At 40.2% G+C, this 17,412-nt stretch overlaps 1 protein-coding gene across 3 annotated transcripts in view; it reads right to left on the bottom strand.

The window, feature by feature from the left end:
• CAP2 (cyclase associated actin cytoskeleton regulatory protein 2) overlaps window positions 1–17,412 on the bottom strand; it is a 65,175-nt gene that overhangs the window by 12,805 nt on the left and 34,958 nt on the right. For all 3 annotated transcript variants that reach the window (XM_083826831.1, XM_083826832.1, XM_083826830.1), the window contains exons 5-7: window positions 9,586–9,729; window positions 9,268–9,353; window positions 7,420–7,525 (exon numbers count right to left, since the gene is read on the bottom strand). In XM_083826831.1, coding sequence (XP_083682957.1) covers window positions 7,420–7,525; window positions 9,268–9,353; window positions 9,586–9,729 — 336 coding nt within the window. The remainder of the gene's footprint in view (window positions 1–7,419; window positions 7,526–9,267; window positions 9,354–9,585; window positions 9,730–17,412) is intronic.

Raw genomic sequence — 17,412 nt, forward strand, 5'->3', positions numbered from 1 at the left:
TGATGCAAAGGACAGTTTTAAAACCGGATTAGAGGAGTGGCTCCAGGAACTTTCTTTTTTGATTAGTTTTGACCCCAATTAATGCATAGACCTCCATGTTATCTACCTAAGTCACAGGCAAGTGGTTTTCTTTTCTTAGTCGCCTTTCTAAAACCACTTAGAGCCTCAGGCTCTAGAATATTTCTGAACCAGACTCTTAAACTGTTCTGGTATCTGGCAATACTTGTGTATAGTCCTATCCAATTTCAACTAAAGTGCCCTTCACAAAGTCCATTCATTTCTTTTCTGTATAGGGTGGTGTTTGTGAGAGCTGCTGGGAATAAAATAGCACGTTACATGCCCGCAAAAGTTCATCTTTCCTAAAGCAGCAGGTGCTTACCAGCTTTGCTATTTGCAAACAACTCTTCAGATTAGCTTCAAGCAGATGTTAACAACAGTGCATCTTTATACAATGAGTATTAAGAGCCATTTGGACCAGCAAAGGCGGTTATTTGCAAGCCGCCTTTCTTCCTCTTTTATTTCAGCTGTTTGCCCTGGTAACAGCTGCTGTTCTCAGTGCTGTGGTGTCTGTAGACATCACGTCAAGTTCTGCTGATAGCCGACTGCTCTCATTACCATGTTGGTGTGGTCATTTCTTCATCATTTGCACATAGGCCCCTTGTAAGAGCTCTGTGGGCAGTAGAGAGCTTCAGCCTCGGTTGGTGAAAATGTAACCCAAAACTAAGCCATTAATGTTTAACCTCTTAGCTTTGTATCACAGTGGACTTGATGGGGTATAAATCTTGTTCCCGGGGCTTTCTGAAATGGGAGGAAATGTAATTTTCTGAGTAAGATCCTATCAAGAACAGAAGATGCAGGCCCTACAGCCATGCAGTAATAGCTCTGTAAAGGACAGAATATTCCAGAAATTTTATCTCAGGGAAAAAATTTGTCTTCAGCCTCCTACTAAATGATGATCTAAAGGGGGTGACAGGAAGGGGTTGGGCTTTGCTCCTTGCTGGATGGCCCAGAGCCACCTGCCAGAGGTTCAAGGCCCTCCCCTTGACTGTGCCTCAGCGGCTTCCCCTGCAGACAGCGTCTGAAGCTGCCAACAGGCCTGGCTCTGATGAACACGTATTATCACGGTGCAAGGGTGTGCAGGATTGCAGTACCACCTCAAAGCATGTTGTATTTCTACCTGTGTCTTGTAGGACTGGCAGAAGGGTGAGGCACTTCTGTTTTTCACCTTGCTCTCAACCCAGCTGCCTCAATAGCATAAAGAAATGACTGTTTATGTTGAGGCAGGTGGCTAGATAAAATTCACCTGTGTCGAATCCCATTTAATTCCCTTGAAGTTATGGTAGAGATTAATGAAGCCCTTTGCTCTGGGGAGCTGGGCCTTGCTTACTGCACATTTCTCCTCTGGAGCACAGTGCAACAGCCACTCTTGTTAGGGAAACAAAATGAAGTCTGTGCACCATGTGAGTGCTCTGGGTGCCATGCTGTGTAATTTGTGGTGGCCCTATGCAGTTTGTCATGTCTTTAGGTCTAAACCCAGCTACTGAGAGACAGTAAGAATTTCTTTTCATGTCTTATCACAGATGTTAGTATTTCCTGAACGATATTTACTGAGCTATTCCCTGGGTTAGCCTTCTGTATCACTATTGCTGTATTGTATTGGGGGGATGAGAGGGGCTTATGTGCCAGGCCCTCTATGAACAGCGCCAGTGTTTCTCTGGGTTTATCTAGTTTTAGGCTGACACAGTGCAGCAGAGGAAACAGGGGAACAAAGTTCTTGTGGTAGGAACCTACTGTGGAGCATTTGAGTGGACACCCGTCTCTTGTAACTGTAATGGTCATTTTTATGGAGGACAAACAAATTACAAATATCTATACAATGCATATATATGTTAGATATATAATATATATATATATATAGCCTGTACATAACATAAAGTACCTATGTTATTAGTCATTCCTGTGAAGATGCAGGTACCTATTTGTGGCTGAGGCAACAGGTGGCTTAGATAGAGGTATAAAATCCTTTCCTTAATTTCTTGAAAAGCCTCCTTTTCAAGGCAGCAGGTAAGCAGAAATCCTAACAGTGACTGCATTCTCCTTAAAAATAAGGTATCTCTGTTTTCCATCTCTCCCCCTTTTTAGTAATCCTGGTTTCACACCTAAAATGATTACAGCATTCTGTGTTGTTTTTCCTACACATATGCACAGCCAAAGACAAGAATCACGAAGCTCAAAATATCATGTATCAACCTCTGGGAACAGGTGGATTGTGACTTAGGGGCACAGAGCTCTCGTTAAGGTGTGTTTTGTGTAAAAGTAGCTTAGCACGACAGTTCCATTACCTCCCGTATTTAAGCCACCTGTCTGCACGGGGTTATGCTGCCCTCAAATTTACCAGACGAAACAGCTGACTTGCAGGGCCTGTAATCTTTGAGAGTTAGAATACAAAACAACAAAAAACAGACTAGGCTCTTTTTGCTTGTTACTGGGTCTCAGCAGAATTACTTATCTGTTGAGTTTGCAAACTTTGAAGCCCTTTTTAATACACTTCTGCCAGTTGTCACCTGTTCAGGGTTTAAAACGGTGCTTACATCTTCACAGGTACCCAATCAAAACTGTTTTACCCAGCCAAGGTCTTCTAAATTGATAACAGGAGGCTTTTGCTGGCAGGAGTTGGTCTTTTCAGCTTGTTCACCGCAGTACTTAGAGAGGTGATACGTTGCAGGAAAGTATTTTGATAGCACAGGAGAGAGGCTATTTTATAGGAAAATGTGTGGAGGTTATTATTTTAGATAAGCATGAAATGGCCAAGGTCTGTACTGAGACTAGTATAATTGCACTCAGACAGGCTAATGTAGGAATTATGATGGCTCTTCTCAGTGGTTCTGAGCCATTTCTGCAACCTGTGGATAATTTCAACTTTTAAAGAGTGTTTTTAGAATACTATATAATTAGTTGTGAATATATATATATATAAATGGAAGGAAAAAAAGACTTGAAGATACAGTATTGGCTTCAATGAGAACAGGTTATAAATAAATCTCAACTGCTTCAACTGCATCAACTGCTGCACAGATGCAGGTTTCCTCTTAAGAGTTTATTTTGATTTGTAAATGGGGGCGGGGAGGGGGGCATAATATTCATCACTTGAGTGAAATTCTCTATTAAACCAAACACTGTAAAGAAATCCACCTCTATTTTCTTTGTATTTCTTCAAATCCTGCTGGCAAAATTTGTCCTAAATGACAACTTTATGCAAAGAGTGAAAACATACTGCAGCTCTACTTGCAAGTGAGAAGAAAATTTAGGACAATTATCCCTGAGTAAGATTTGTTTCTTAACACTTATTTGATGTGCAGGAAACTACAGCAATCTCTCCTTATTGCTGGTTGTTTTCTTGCTGCATAGTTAACCTACAGAAATAAGAGCAGAAGTTTCACTTCCCCCAGCTTACTCATGCAGTCCTTGTAGCAAACAAACTTTTATGAGGCATTCTTGTGAGCTTATATTACAGCTGTTCATTTCTTTGCACCACCAAAAAAAAAGTAGCAAGGGAAGAAAGAGTTATGCTTCACTAGAATGCCTTCTTTAGGGAAGAAAAAAAAAAAAAAGCACTTGCTATTTATTAGTAACAAACTAAAAAAAGACATAGCTCACTGTTAAAGCTGTAGATTTCAAGTTGAAGTCAGAAAGTTGTAGCAAGCAAACCCAACAGTTGCTGCATGGGAAAAATGCAGCACTGGACATTTAAAACATTTTGTTATAATAACACTTTTTGCATAAACTCATTGACATCTGAGAATGTCGTATCCAGTGGCAAATTAAAACTTGCAAACCTCCATTAGGTTAGTAATTACTATCGTTCCCATTATCAAGATGGCATAATTGAGATAAGTGAGTAGAGTGAACTGCTCCTCACCACAGGGTATATTTGTGGCAGACGGAGGCACATACTTTACAGTCAAAATAATGAACTCCAGAATTACACTTTTAATGAAATCCTGTAGATCCATCTGACATCCACTGACAGGAACGTTTTCCCTGACATATGCACAATCTAGTTAACATTAATTAGAAAGAAAACTTCAGATTATGATGGAAGTATAGAGTGGCACGTTTTATTCCCTGGCATGATCCTACTCACAAACACACACACTCTAAAATGTAATTTCTTCTGAGAGCACAAAGCCAACAAATATCCTACCTGTACCTATGATGTCTAGAAATGCCTATGATTTATGTAGGGTCCAGTTTTGTACTACCATTCTCCACAGGTAGCAGAAGAGGCTCAGGTAGGCAAAGGCCTTATGGCGCTAAGCTCTGATGATTTCTAGGCTTTCTCCTCAGACAGTCCCATGCATTTCAATAGGATGGCCTCAAGGAGTAAGCTATTGGTACACGTCTTGGCAGAATCAGAGCCAAAGTGAATAAGGAGAGAGAACTGTGGCAGATGCAAAAATCTGTAAGCATCTGTTTTTATCACCAATTTATTATAAAGCTAAAAGAAGTACCTGTTATTATCAGAGTTCATTGCTTAGCCATTATTTCAACTTTTTGCACCCATTTTAGTATGTGTCTTGTAATTTATTAAGACATTTCTTTCACTTTCCTCTAAAGTGTCTGCCTGTGTGCTGTTGCCAGAGCCAGGAACACTACTGCGTGCACTAATGAGCTGTTCCAAGGCTGGCTGCAGCCGCCCCGTGCAGCTTGATGGACGGGTACATGGGGGTTGGAAACTGCCCAGCTTTGTGACACGGCCATGCAGCATGGCCAGAAACGTGCGTGCCACATTATGCAGCACCTATAGATAAAGGGGCCAACTGCCCATTAGAAACACTCTCCCCTCTATTTTGGGAACCCAAGCTTAATCTGATCAGGCTGATGCTATCAGGGTGATGCTATCAGGGTGTTTCAGTTCAAGTTAGGAGAATACAGCTCTAGGAAATGCAGTTGTTAATGTTCTCCCTGAATCTTTAGTCTCTTTAGAAATACCCAAATATGTCACTTAACAGCTTTTTGTATAATGCTTCCAGCATTGCTTTGTTGACTTCTACAGATATGAAGGCTAAATTACTGGTATAGTGTACTTACAAATGTGTACTTATACTGGCCAAATACTTTTTCTCTTTCCATCTGTAATAAAATAGCTTTTCTGTATCGTCTCCCTTTCATAAATGTACCACTTCCTTAATGCCTTGCCAAACTACTGCTTTTTCCTTTTATGCATATAAGTGGAAGCTGCTGTGTGCCATGATTAACAACTGTGTCTGGAATACTTTTACGGCTCTTATATATCATATTTCTGTCTAGGCCCTGATTCTGCAAACCTTTATGCTTAACTTCACACAGCACAAATCTGTAACTTTCATTCTCACCTTAATATGTATAACAAAAATTAAATTATCACTTTAGTAAGTGATTTCTTTCATTGCTTTCTGGAATGTATTTGTTACCAAGCTTCATAAAAATATTTAAGGAAGCTATTTAAACAACTTGCTAACTTACTGGATTCAAATTTCCATACACTCACATGAAGTAAAACTTGAAAAAATTATACATCCATAAGAAATGTGTTTGTAACTTAATCTTTCTGGCACACATTACATGAATGATAATTTAAATGAGCCATATTTCCAACACAACTTCTTTCAAATCGAAGTGATATCCAAACTGAGTTAAATCAATACTTCAGAGGCAGTAATAGACTCATCACTCAAGATGTAATAAGCACTGTTTGCAGTAAACTATGTTTAATATGAATAAACAAGTCACACCTAAGTGTGTATTCAGCAATTTCCTGAACAGCTAAAGCAAGGGAAATAGAGAGATGTGATGGCTGATATGCTTTTACGACCAGTCAAATATAATCTGCAACAGCTACACATCTGTATGAGATTACCAGTACTCAAAGCACTGAGGTTTCCTCCTATAAGAAATATAACAAATCTCTATAACACTACTTCCATACCTGTAAAGTTCCATTAAAGTGAAGATGTATTCATATACATGTATCTTTCTCTGTATGAACAAAACTAAATTTGTTCCAGATTCTCAGGCTAATTCTGCCAACTGGGTGCTACGATTTCTTTTCCTTTTCTAATAATCATTTAAAAATCATCACTCGTTCTCACATTCTTTAATTAAAATAGAGTAGAATGCAGCAAGTGTGAAATTTAGTACTAAATTAAGAAAGAGAATCATAATTAATATTTTAAACTTTTCCTACAGAAACCTACAGAGTAGCAGATAATTCCAGTCCTTCCATTTATCAGGTTTCAACATTTTTGCATTGCTTCAATCTAAAAGGTACACACAGTTCATAGTTTCTCCTGAGGAAGGTGCAAAGTCCCTTGCTGAGCACAAGTGATAGACATTCTTTCTCATGATTATCCCCTCCACAGAGGGGAGACAAAGTAACTTTTCCAGATACCTTGTTAAAATACAGTCTGTTTCACTTCCTTAAGAGTTGTTACGGTGGTCTGGGAATTAAATTATCTGGTGGTCTACATCAGTCCTCTTAACAGTCCTTCAGTTTTTTAAAATTTTATTTGCCTATAGAGAAGAAATGTAGTCTTGGTGTGAATGACTGTATGTGCAAGTATGTGTGCGCACTGGTAGATTTAGGAAACGACAGCAAAGAGCTTAACATACTCCAGCAATTCTCGTAACTTGGTAATAAACACAAGCGCATTATTCTAATCCCATGTAGAACATCGCATTAGTGTAGACAGTGGACATAAACTCTTACACTTACACCCAACAGAAAATATATTCTTCGTGTTTATACCTCTCTTTAAGAACAATATTGCCATCATCTTGCTATGCATCCCAGATGTAACAGACAGAAGATGTTTATAAAGAGAGCATAAATAGCACACAGTCATATATACTAGCTCTCTGTGTATACATATATGAAGTATGCATTTCAGAAATTATCTGTATGTATAAAATAATAGTTTTATAAAGATGGCTATCTATGGAGTAAGAACTCGGTATGAATTCCTTGTGTTTCTGTTTCCTGTTATTAAACCTCTCTCTTTGTTCAGACTTTTTACATCATCCTTTTCCTTCCCCCACCACACTCACCTAATTTTCCTTCATTCTGATGTGCCCTTTAAATTCTTTGGTTTTGCCTTTGCTCCTACATTTTACCGTATCAGACCCAGAGAACTGTGCCTTTCCTCACCCTCTGCAGCTAGGGATTATGGTTGTAATCATCTCAAATAATTCTTCTCTCTTCCTCAAAACCTGTACCACAGTGGCCTAATACATCTTCTCTACCTACCTATCAGCTGAGTGGGAAGTTCATTGAGCATGACTTCTGTTCCTGGCCTAGATGTGTAGGTAATGACCTACATTAAAAGTCAAATTGGTTACTGGCATTTCATGGTTCTTCATGAACAAGTAAAGGGTACTTACAGTTTTACTCCAGGTGAGACCTGTGGTATGATGCTCTTTGATATAAGCTTGAAGCTCAGACCAGATGTTCAGATATGACTTCACCCAATCAACATGGCGTGCATCACTGTAAAAAGAGACATTATTTATATGAATGGATGTCTGTACGTAAAGCAGAAAGCACTGCTGTTCATGCTTAAAGCAGGTAAAGCCCAGTGTCTGCTCTACAGCCATGGACAAATCATTTAGCAGGCAGCAAGCCAGCCCAGTGCTGAAGACGCTGAGGCCCACTACGCTGGAAAGCTTTTGAGCCCTTGCAGAGAACAAACAAGGGCAAAGGTGCCTCTAGCACGGACTGCTTCTTGCTGGAAGGGTTGTCATCATCCTGCTCAGACTCAAAATCAACTGAAGAAGCACTAAAGCTATTTGGAGCTCTGTAGCAGCTACTCACACTCGGAGTCCTGAATCCTAGAAAGTGAAACACCTGTGGGTTCTGTAAAATATTCTAGCTGCCAAGTTCACATGTAGCCAGCATAATACTGGATCACGTAATAGTCATCTGACTAAAATATTTATACATCAAGTATTTCAAAAGTACAAGTCAAAAGCTGGATCTGGAATGATTCTTTGGGAAGCTTATGTCTTCTAGTGGGGCAGTAAGTGAGAACAAGAAATATGTAAAGAAAGAGAAACTGCTTGTAAGATGTGGTCCTTACTTATGAAGCTCCAAATAAGAATAGTTACTGAACCATGACTGCTATGGACTGGATGCTCACAAGGGCTTGGGTGCTTACCCTCTATTTATTTCCCTTGGAGACTGACGTTTAATACTGATGAGGATCTGGGTCAATGGGTTTAATCCAAAGCCTACTGAAGTCAAAGAGACAGCCTTCCACTGCTTTGGAAGACATTAAGATCTGGTCGAATATTCAGTGAAAAACAGGAAAAGAATTCTTATTAGGAGAGGAACTAATTTTATACCTAACTAATGCAACCTGTTTATACCTTTTTGTGAGACTTTATTTTGCTTCAGAGTAAGTACTTCCAAAGCTACATTGTAAAAATCTTCAGTTACCTCGAGCAGGTAAACTAAGGCTTCAAGAATAATATATAATATGTATTTAATATATATATATATATCTAATAAGATACACATATAAAATAAATAGAAATGTATACATAAGGTTTATATATATTTATATATATATATTTATATAAAGTTTTCCTCACTAAAGAGGAAAAACTCAACTGCAAGTACTATTTTTCATTGAGGATATAAAAATAAAAATCCAAAATCTGGCCTCCAAAAGCACCGCATCAATAGGATTTATACATGCCTTATTTTTAGAGGGCGTAGGAAGTACCTATATTTTTTCTCTTTCTCTGTCAGCTCACAGATCTTGTTCATGGGATTGTTCTATGAATTCCTTGTGCTCTTTAAGAACAATGCAGTGGTAGAGAAAAAAAAAATCACTTTGGGAACTATGGAAGTAGATGCTCAGCTGTATACACCTTGCACCTAAAACACGTATTTTCAAGCAGAGAGCAAGAACAGCAAAAGTATGAGTACATAAGTGAGACAAGGACACATAGAAGCTAGCTGGCCAATTTTCTGGCACCCCAAAAAGTTAAATATAGTCTTGTAAATGGCACAGAGTGAAAACCAGCATTGCTAGTGCTGCTGCCATTCACACTGCAACACACCGCAGGTCAAAGGTGAGGAGCGGAAAATAAACTATTGCAATCAGATCTTGTCAAATGCTCTTTTGTTTACAAAATGCTTTTTGTGGTGGTGTTCTGAACCCTATTATTATAGTTAATGCTCTCATCCTCACTGTGGCTAGTAGACACTGGGGCTTGGCAACATACCTGTGCTTGTAGTCCTTTAATACCCTGTTAGTATAAAAGGTAGCAGCATCATTCATCTCCTTGACATAAGGGCCTGGTTTAGGAGACTAGGACCATCAACCCATGGTAGCAGGAAACAATAGAAGGAGAAAGGAGGTAAAACATTAGTCAGACACCTTCCCTGATATATTAGGTATATTATAAACACCTTCTTGGGTGTAGTAGACTAAAGAGCTATGCAGATGATACTACAAAGTTCTGCAAGATTTGGACCTATTCTGGGCCACACCATCCAGAAGTAGATTTAGAGCCCTCCCGACTGCCCTGGGCATAACTTACCACTGCTATCCAACCAAGTGCAGGTATGCTTTCGCTGACGGCTGAGAGGTGGTTGAACATTTTACTTCCTCTGTTTCTTTCTCTGAAGTTCTGGATTTCCTGAATCTTCTCTGATATTGGCTTGAGAAGCATCGCCACCTCATTCTGAAACAAAAAAAAAGAAAAAAGAAAAGAAAAGGAAAAAGAAGAGACACTGCTGTTAACAATGGACAGTCGAAAAACACCCTGCGGTTTAACATTGTCCTCCCTGCCCATTGTTTTAACACTTGGAAGGAAAGGTCAGCATATTCTCCACATTAAAGTAACAATTTAATTACCCTGCTTTGGTTGTAGCAGCAAAATGCAGTTATTAATAATGTGTTGCAGCAAAAATTGTTCTCAGCACTGGCAGCACATTTACGTGCTGTCCTGGTTAAGACCCACAGAGACCCCGTAACTTGGAGTTAGCAAAATGTTTGCATTTTTCATGTGATCTTCCTGGATTTTTTTTTTTTTAGGAGTCTTTACACTGCCTTGAGTTTTTCATGTTATTAACCAAGCTGTTCTTTCCATAAGAAACAAACTACTTGTTCGGTTCATGGCCTCTTATCATCTGGCAACAAGACTGAGAAAGTAGTACACTGAAGGCAATATCCATTTTAGCTTTCCCTTTTGGTAAGTTTTAATGTTTAAATTTCCTTCGTCCACGAGTAATGTGGGAACGTTTCATGGGAAACATAGTGCCTGCAAGGCATGGCTTGGGGAAATTCCCCTGTGTTAATCAGAAAGGAATGGTATCCAGGGGAATGACTGCTGAGCGGAAGGAATAGTGTCTGGAGTGAAGAGAAAAGCAGAATGAATGTTGAGGCTATCCAAGCTCTTCTCCTCTGCAAAGTGAATGTTAATCGCACTGATCCACTGTTGCAGAAAAACTAATTTAGAGCATTAACTTGCTGGGAAAAATTCTTCCACGCAGAAACAGCACATTGAGGGAAAAGCAGTCATTAGTTTACATGCAGAAGAACTGCTGTATACTGAATGTTGCAACTTTATGAAACGTTTCTGTAAAAACAGACTAATTCTTTATTGCAAAAGTATGCCTGCAGAACCCATGCTATGTCCCACCGAAGAGAGTGCACCAGTCTGATTTTCCCTGCCACTCGGGGTGCACTCGGGGTACTTAAATATTTCCCTGACCATGTGGCAGAACTCCATAGCTTTTACTCACCTTTTCTCAGGCCTACTTGTTCAGTGGAATTAAGTGTTTGCAGGAGAAAAACAGTCCTCATATTCTCAACGACAAATGCTGTCATGACACACACAAAACAATGTGTGTGTATGTGCTACTTGATCTCTGTACAATACTTCTTTCCAGGCTCCCATGAGACCTCGGCTTTACAGAATATTATGTCACGTTAAAATAAGCATGTTTGCTGTGGATCAACATAGCTCAAAAGACACCCTCCAAAACAGGACAAAGATGGGTTCTGAATTTTTAAAAGAATTTTGATCCAGCAATGGAGCCTTAATATTTTAGTGATAATGTAATTTTGAGAAAGGCTTGGGCATCTGACATGCAGGGGATACTTGGTCTTCTCCTGCAACAAAGTGGGCTGGGAGAAAATGAATGTTTACAGTATTACTAGGAGATGAAACTATTTTTTGTTTATGGCTTAATGACCAGCATAAGTCATTACGTCTGAAAAAGCCCTAAAACCTCCAAGATTTGTAGTTCTGAAAAACTGATTTTGTTGCCATAACATGGTATAGTCTGCAGGAACTCTTCCTTCTAATTTCTGCTTGTTTGCAGCATACTGCAGCTGGTTGGTTCTTTCTTATTTTTCAGGGAAATCTTCTAAGTGTGACAGTAGCTAACAAAACTGAAATTTAAGAAAGTGCTCGTTCTGCTTTGATATTATGCCAGTTTTCCTCCTATACCGTCTAAGGGATATTTACAGTCTTTAGCTTACTGTGAATCTTCATGGCCCAGTTCCAGCCAAAGACAATATCAGGGCTAAAAATACAGCTCGGCAGATGCCTGGTGTATCCAGACAGCGCTGGGAGGCAGCATGTTTCTGCGGATAGGGCACACAAGTGGGAGTCCGTAAATGGGGGTTCTGTTTGCAGCTCTTCCGCCAAATTATCGCTCAATTTTAGGAAACCTGTGCTACCTTTGTGTCCTCCAGCTTCCTCTGTATGAAACAACTTTAATGTAGCTGATTTTCTTTGTAGAACACATTGATATCTACAGACAGGAAGGCAAAATCAGGGCCGAACACTTTCCCTGGTGGTAACACAAGACCTGCTCCTCCTCCTACTCCACTTGCATTGGTGGAAAAACTCCCAACCACTTTTGTGAGGGTTTCCTGTTACTGGTACAGGCAGAATTTCTGTCCCTCACAACACAGGACTTAACATGTCCAGTGACTTGACTGTTTGTAAAACTATAGTGAATTTAAGTAATTCCACAAAGCCCACTGTGAGAGCTTTAAAGGTGAAATATATGTTGCTAAGGGAAGTAGCTCAAAGCAGCCATTCACTTGGCACTGTAGTTACACCAAAACAACCCACAAATGGCTTGAGGGTATCTTCCAGTCTATCCTGTCTGCTTTGCACCGTAAGAACTATCTAGCCTGCCTTCCTTCCACTCTGCATCTGTTTTATTCTGCAATAGTTGCTGCTTGTCTGTATGGCTGCACAAAACGTTTGTGAGTGCACACAAACTTCTTGTGATCCCAGCTTCTGTGTCACGGTCAGACACAAAGCAATAGAGGCCTGCAAGGAATCACTTCATTGAGTCTTGTCTCCCTCCCGTAAGTTCTAAATTTTTAGTTAGTGATTAAACTGCGGATGAATTACGGTGTATATGGCATCTGGATATGGAAAGGCTCATTAATTCTGGCACTAATCAGTCTTGTTTGGCTCCACAATACAGAACCAGTTGTGCTGAGAGTTCTAGAAGAATAATCTCTTTATTGCAATGAATATTAAAACAGCTGGTTGTTAATAAAATGATTGTCTATGCTGTATCTCCAAGAAAAAATGAATTCAAGGAGATGAATCAGAGCTGTTGGAAGAATCTTCAGCATGTCTTTGGCATGTGCTAGATAAGATTTCTTGTCATTTAAGACACAGCACAGTTGTTTAACAGAAATTTAACGTCTTTGTATAAACACCATTCCTATTATAATATCAGTTTTGCTGAAATGTTTAAAAATGCAGAAATGACACAACTTAAAAATATCAAAAGTAATTCCCAGTATGCCCTTGTCCTTTTAAAATTATTATTAAAAACAGGTTGTCTTTTTAAATATTAATACCTAAACAACCAGTCAACTCAGATCCATGTCTTACAATTCTTATCCTAAAATCAGGAGTAAGACTACTGCACTGAGGAGCAAAAGCACTCAAAAAAAAAGTTAGAGCATGCAACAAGAACTGCCTTAGGCTTTGGCTTCAGAGATTTAACAGCATAGGCCCAGCTTTATAAAAAGGCCTGGCATACCAGTGTTCCAACAGACCCCATTGAACAGACTTTTCTTTTTCACATTTTTCATAATACTCCCAGGAGAAATTCCCCTGATGACAGGTTTAACAGGACTGGGGCATGTGGATTTAATTCATAGAATGGGCAAACTGTTGAGTGGGTTTTTTTGTGTGATTTGCCTATTAAGGCATGCTAAAATGGAGCAGCTTGCTTAAACTTTGGTGCTTGAGCAAGCAACTACTTGAAAATCTCAGCCTTCATTTGGGAAAACTGTTTTTTTCTCAGGACCACTGTTGTTCAGAAACCTACCAGCAAGGCGCAAAACCCAGCAGGTAAATAAAAATACAGCTTTTAAAGATGTTATGCATTTGAAGCTAATCTTATATGGTTTTGAGGGCTGAAGATTGTTAACTGAAGAATTTTTATGTTGATGGGTGGCAGCACAATTCAGACCTCACTATTAAAGTGTTTAAGCCAACCTGGCCTATTATGAAAAATCACGGCGAGAGAACAAATACACTTTCAAGTTATGCTAAGCGAGGGGGTGGCAACCTTTGGTGTAGGAGCAGTAAAAGAAAACTGAGAGCATTTGGGATCAGCAGCCGCTTTATTTTACTCAGCTGCAGCCAGAACAGCATAACTACAACCTTAATTCCATGTTGTCCCCAATCTACATTTCTGTTATTTTCTTTTCTTCCATCAGTTCAAAATCTCCATCATATTTGCATCGTATTTTTCACAAGCAAGTTTGAAATATAGAGTTGATTTGACTCAGCTGTCTTTGTGTATGTTGGCAAGTATAATGGGAATGGTTCTGCAGTGCGAAATGGTTGGTGCTGAGGACCTGACATTCATACTACACATGTTTGGGGGTACAAACCAAAAAAAAAACTTTGCCTGCCTATGAACTAAACAACTTAATGGAGACACAGTCATTACATCTGCCAACAGCCTGGTGCAGTTCCATCCCACACTTCCAAGGGGTGCAAGATGTCATGGATGGCATCCACCACACTCGGTTCTAACAACTTAAAGGGTGAGCATGCTCTCAGCTGAGACTTAATTCCCTCCACTGTAAATGTAGGAAAAGATGTCCCTGAGGAATTCTTTCCATCTTTAATAGCTGTTACGGTATGAAGACTGCACTCAAAATGTGCTGCCATTAAGTGTAAAGAGAGCCCAGAAAGACACCTTATGCAAGATGCCTGCCTTGGCCGTTAAAGCTGAAGAGCACAGTCCCATTCTGTGTCTGTAGGACTACGATACCGGTAGCTTTATTGACCACCAGTGAGATGCACTTCTATGGGTGGCTCTGATTTTGGGACTAAAATAGGTTTAGATTAACTCTACTTTCCCCTGTTTTGTATTTTGTAGAAGGCAATCTGCAAATAAGTCTTTAAAACTGGAGCTGATCCTTTTTTTTTTTTTTTCTTTCCATAGATGTGGTATAAGAAAGGCTTGTCTTTTTTATTGCAGCTGTGTGTCAATTTGAATGGAATCAGTGTTCAAGTTAGGCTGAGGAATAATCTTTCTATGAAGTATATAGAAAATATTTTTTTTTTCAGATGTGAATCTAAGCTAGTTAGTAACTAAGCTAGTTAGCCTCCAAATCATACTGCTTGTGGTGAAAGTCTGGACTTCTCAGACCCTTACATTTTTTAACTTTCCTTAATTCTCCCACAGTGAAGGACTACCAGTTCTTTGTTGGCAGTTGCCAAACTTCTTTTATCACTGCTCATCTCCATCTCTCCTAGCAGAAGGTGTTTCACATTTGGTAGCAGGGTTTTGCTCTTACAATTGCAGTCTAACCTACTGCACCCTAATGCGACGGTTTCTCTGGAAGCACTAACGGTTGGCAGAGGCCATCAGCGAGATCTTTCTGTATGATGACCACATTCACAACCCTGTAGTATTCTGACATTTCCAGGGTTCAGAGGTCTCCTAACTAACTACAGAGAGACATGAATTTATTCCGTACTGATTTTCTTAGACTGTAAATCTTAACACAGTGGTGTAACAACTATTTGTCAATAGCATGGGTTCGGCCATTTCAACTCACTGCCACGCAACAGCAGGACCATGGCCCAGGGAGACAGATCTGCAGAAATGTCTGGTCAGCTTCATCAACACAGAAGCTTACACACATTTGTGTGCTTCCAAAGTGACTTAATTGGTATTTGGCATTTATTCCTCTTAGACTGCACATAAACTCTCAATCTGATATTAGCTGTAGCAGTTTTGTGCTTGTGAAAAAAATGGGAACCCCAAACCCCACATGACGAATTATTAATTTAGTCATTCACGGGTTTATTTTGAAACACTGATTCTTACAAAGAACAGATGGAGAGGAATTTTCACATTTTCACACACAGCTGCTGACCAGTGGAGAACTCCAGGGCCTGGTACAAACTGCATGCATCAGTTTCCAGCAGTGTCGAATCACACCAATACTTTTGGCCAGGACTGTTTGGCTGTTCTTTAAATGGACTTGAATGCTTTACCTATTGTTTTCCTTTCCGCTACAGCTCCCCACGGGCAGCACATTCAACAAGGAGGGGTTCTCCTGCTTGAGGCACACAAACCTACAAACATCCCTACACCAACAAACCTACACCTCATCAACAAGAATAACTACACAAATGAACTGTTTTCAGCCTTTTGATTTACTCCTCAACTGTTGCTGCTGTGATTGTAGTCCATGCCAGTGCACCCCTGAGTTTGAAGTAACAAAGTTCTGTCAGAAAATGGTGTTCTGTGGAGCCACAAGTGTTTTGTGCACAACTTGTGAGATCTGAGAAGTTTTTGTTAAGGGCATCTAGGTTTCACATGGATATGTCCCAGGACAGGGATGTTAGATGGTGCAGGCTTTCAGCCCTGGACACTCTAGTAGTTCACCTGGGATCTCCCCAGTGAAAAACTGTAAGACTGTTTTCAGTTCAGCAAGAAGCCCTGGAGTGGCTTTGGTCTGATTTAGTCCAAAATAAAAGCAGAAAAATTTGGAATAAACTGTCAACTTGAAAAGCCCTTCTTTTTAGTCAGCTGTAGCCCCAGTGCTTTCCCTTTTAGCAGATCATGCACAGTCCAAAAATCCTGGGAAACAGTTGGGTAGCACAGAGAAAGGAGCATATTGTTTTGGATTTGTGTTTAGCAGAAATAAAGGATATGACGCTTAATGGGAAAAGGAGTGTCCCATCAGTATAGTTCAGTGGGTTCTCACATGGCACAGTTTGAACATGAACATTGCTACAGGGATTGAAAAGTAGTCTGGTGATTTTAGGACATTATTTTAGGGCACCGCAGGACTCCAGTAAGAGCCTATGCGATCCCCAGAACTGCTCAGCAGGTTATGTCAGATGTGTATGCTGGACAACACGTGGAGTGCCATCTTGGATAATGTCTTCCTTACAGGGTGATTCTGTTCTTAGTCCAAGTGTAGGTGTACTGGGCTAAAATAATGCAAGGAGCCCTTGCTTACTGGAGCCTGCTTCTTACACAGACCCTGAAGCACTGGAGAGTCTCTGCCTGGTGGTGCTGATGCGAGCCAGTCTAGACGTGTGTGCTAACGTTCATCTCTGCCTCTGTTTCTCTTCTGCACAGGCTGGGAGATGATCTGGTCCTTCTGTATTCCCTGGATCCTGAGGTGTCTCTGGGCCTTCTTACAACCTAGTGCGCTGCCCTCAGGGCAGAACCCAATCTCAGATGCCTCAACCTTTTCATTGCAGGGGCTATCAACCTGGGAGTTCTGGCAGACACAAATGAGGAAGGAGAAATGGTGCAAGGATACCTACACAATCAGAAAATATCATGAGCCTGAGGCTGGTTAAATGTAATCTAACACCTCTGAGACAAAATTACGAGGTAACAGGTGCCAGGGGGCTATATAGAGACTGAAATACGCTTCCAATGACGCAGTAATCAAGGACTAAAGTGGACCTGAAACTAGGTAAGAGTTTGCAACAATATCCAAAAATGAGCCTGTGAACAGTGCAAAGCAACAACTGAAAACTGACAGTTGGTCCATCACTGAGGCTGTGACCACGTGTCGCATGCAGTTGTAGGCGTGCTGATAACAAAAATATGTCAACAGTTTGGCAAGATTTCAGAGGGCAGGAGGGGGGAAGGGGTTCCCTTTGGAGCTCAGGATTCTCAGGCTCTGTCCATGTCACTCTTTGGCACCCTCTGTAAATTGGAGACCTGAGGACCTTAAAAGGACTGAACCAAATTCTTCCTTAAGCTATTTCTAGATACAAAGGTGCTGGTTTGCAGCAGTCAACTAACTTAAGTAGCATGGCAGCAAAACTTGTCTCAAATTCTTTTGCATAAGTAATGAGTTAATGAGATAAGGAGTATCCTAGTCTTTA

The sequence above is a fragment of the Anser anser genome (genome assembly GCF_964211835.1).
Source record: "Anser anser genome assembly, chromosome: 2".
Classification (NCBI taxonomy): Eukaryota; Metazoa; Chordata; class Aves; order Anseriformes; family Anatidae; genus Anser; species Anser anser.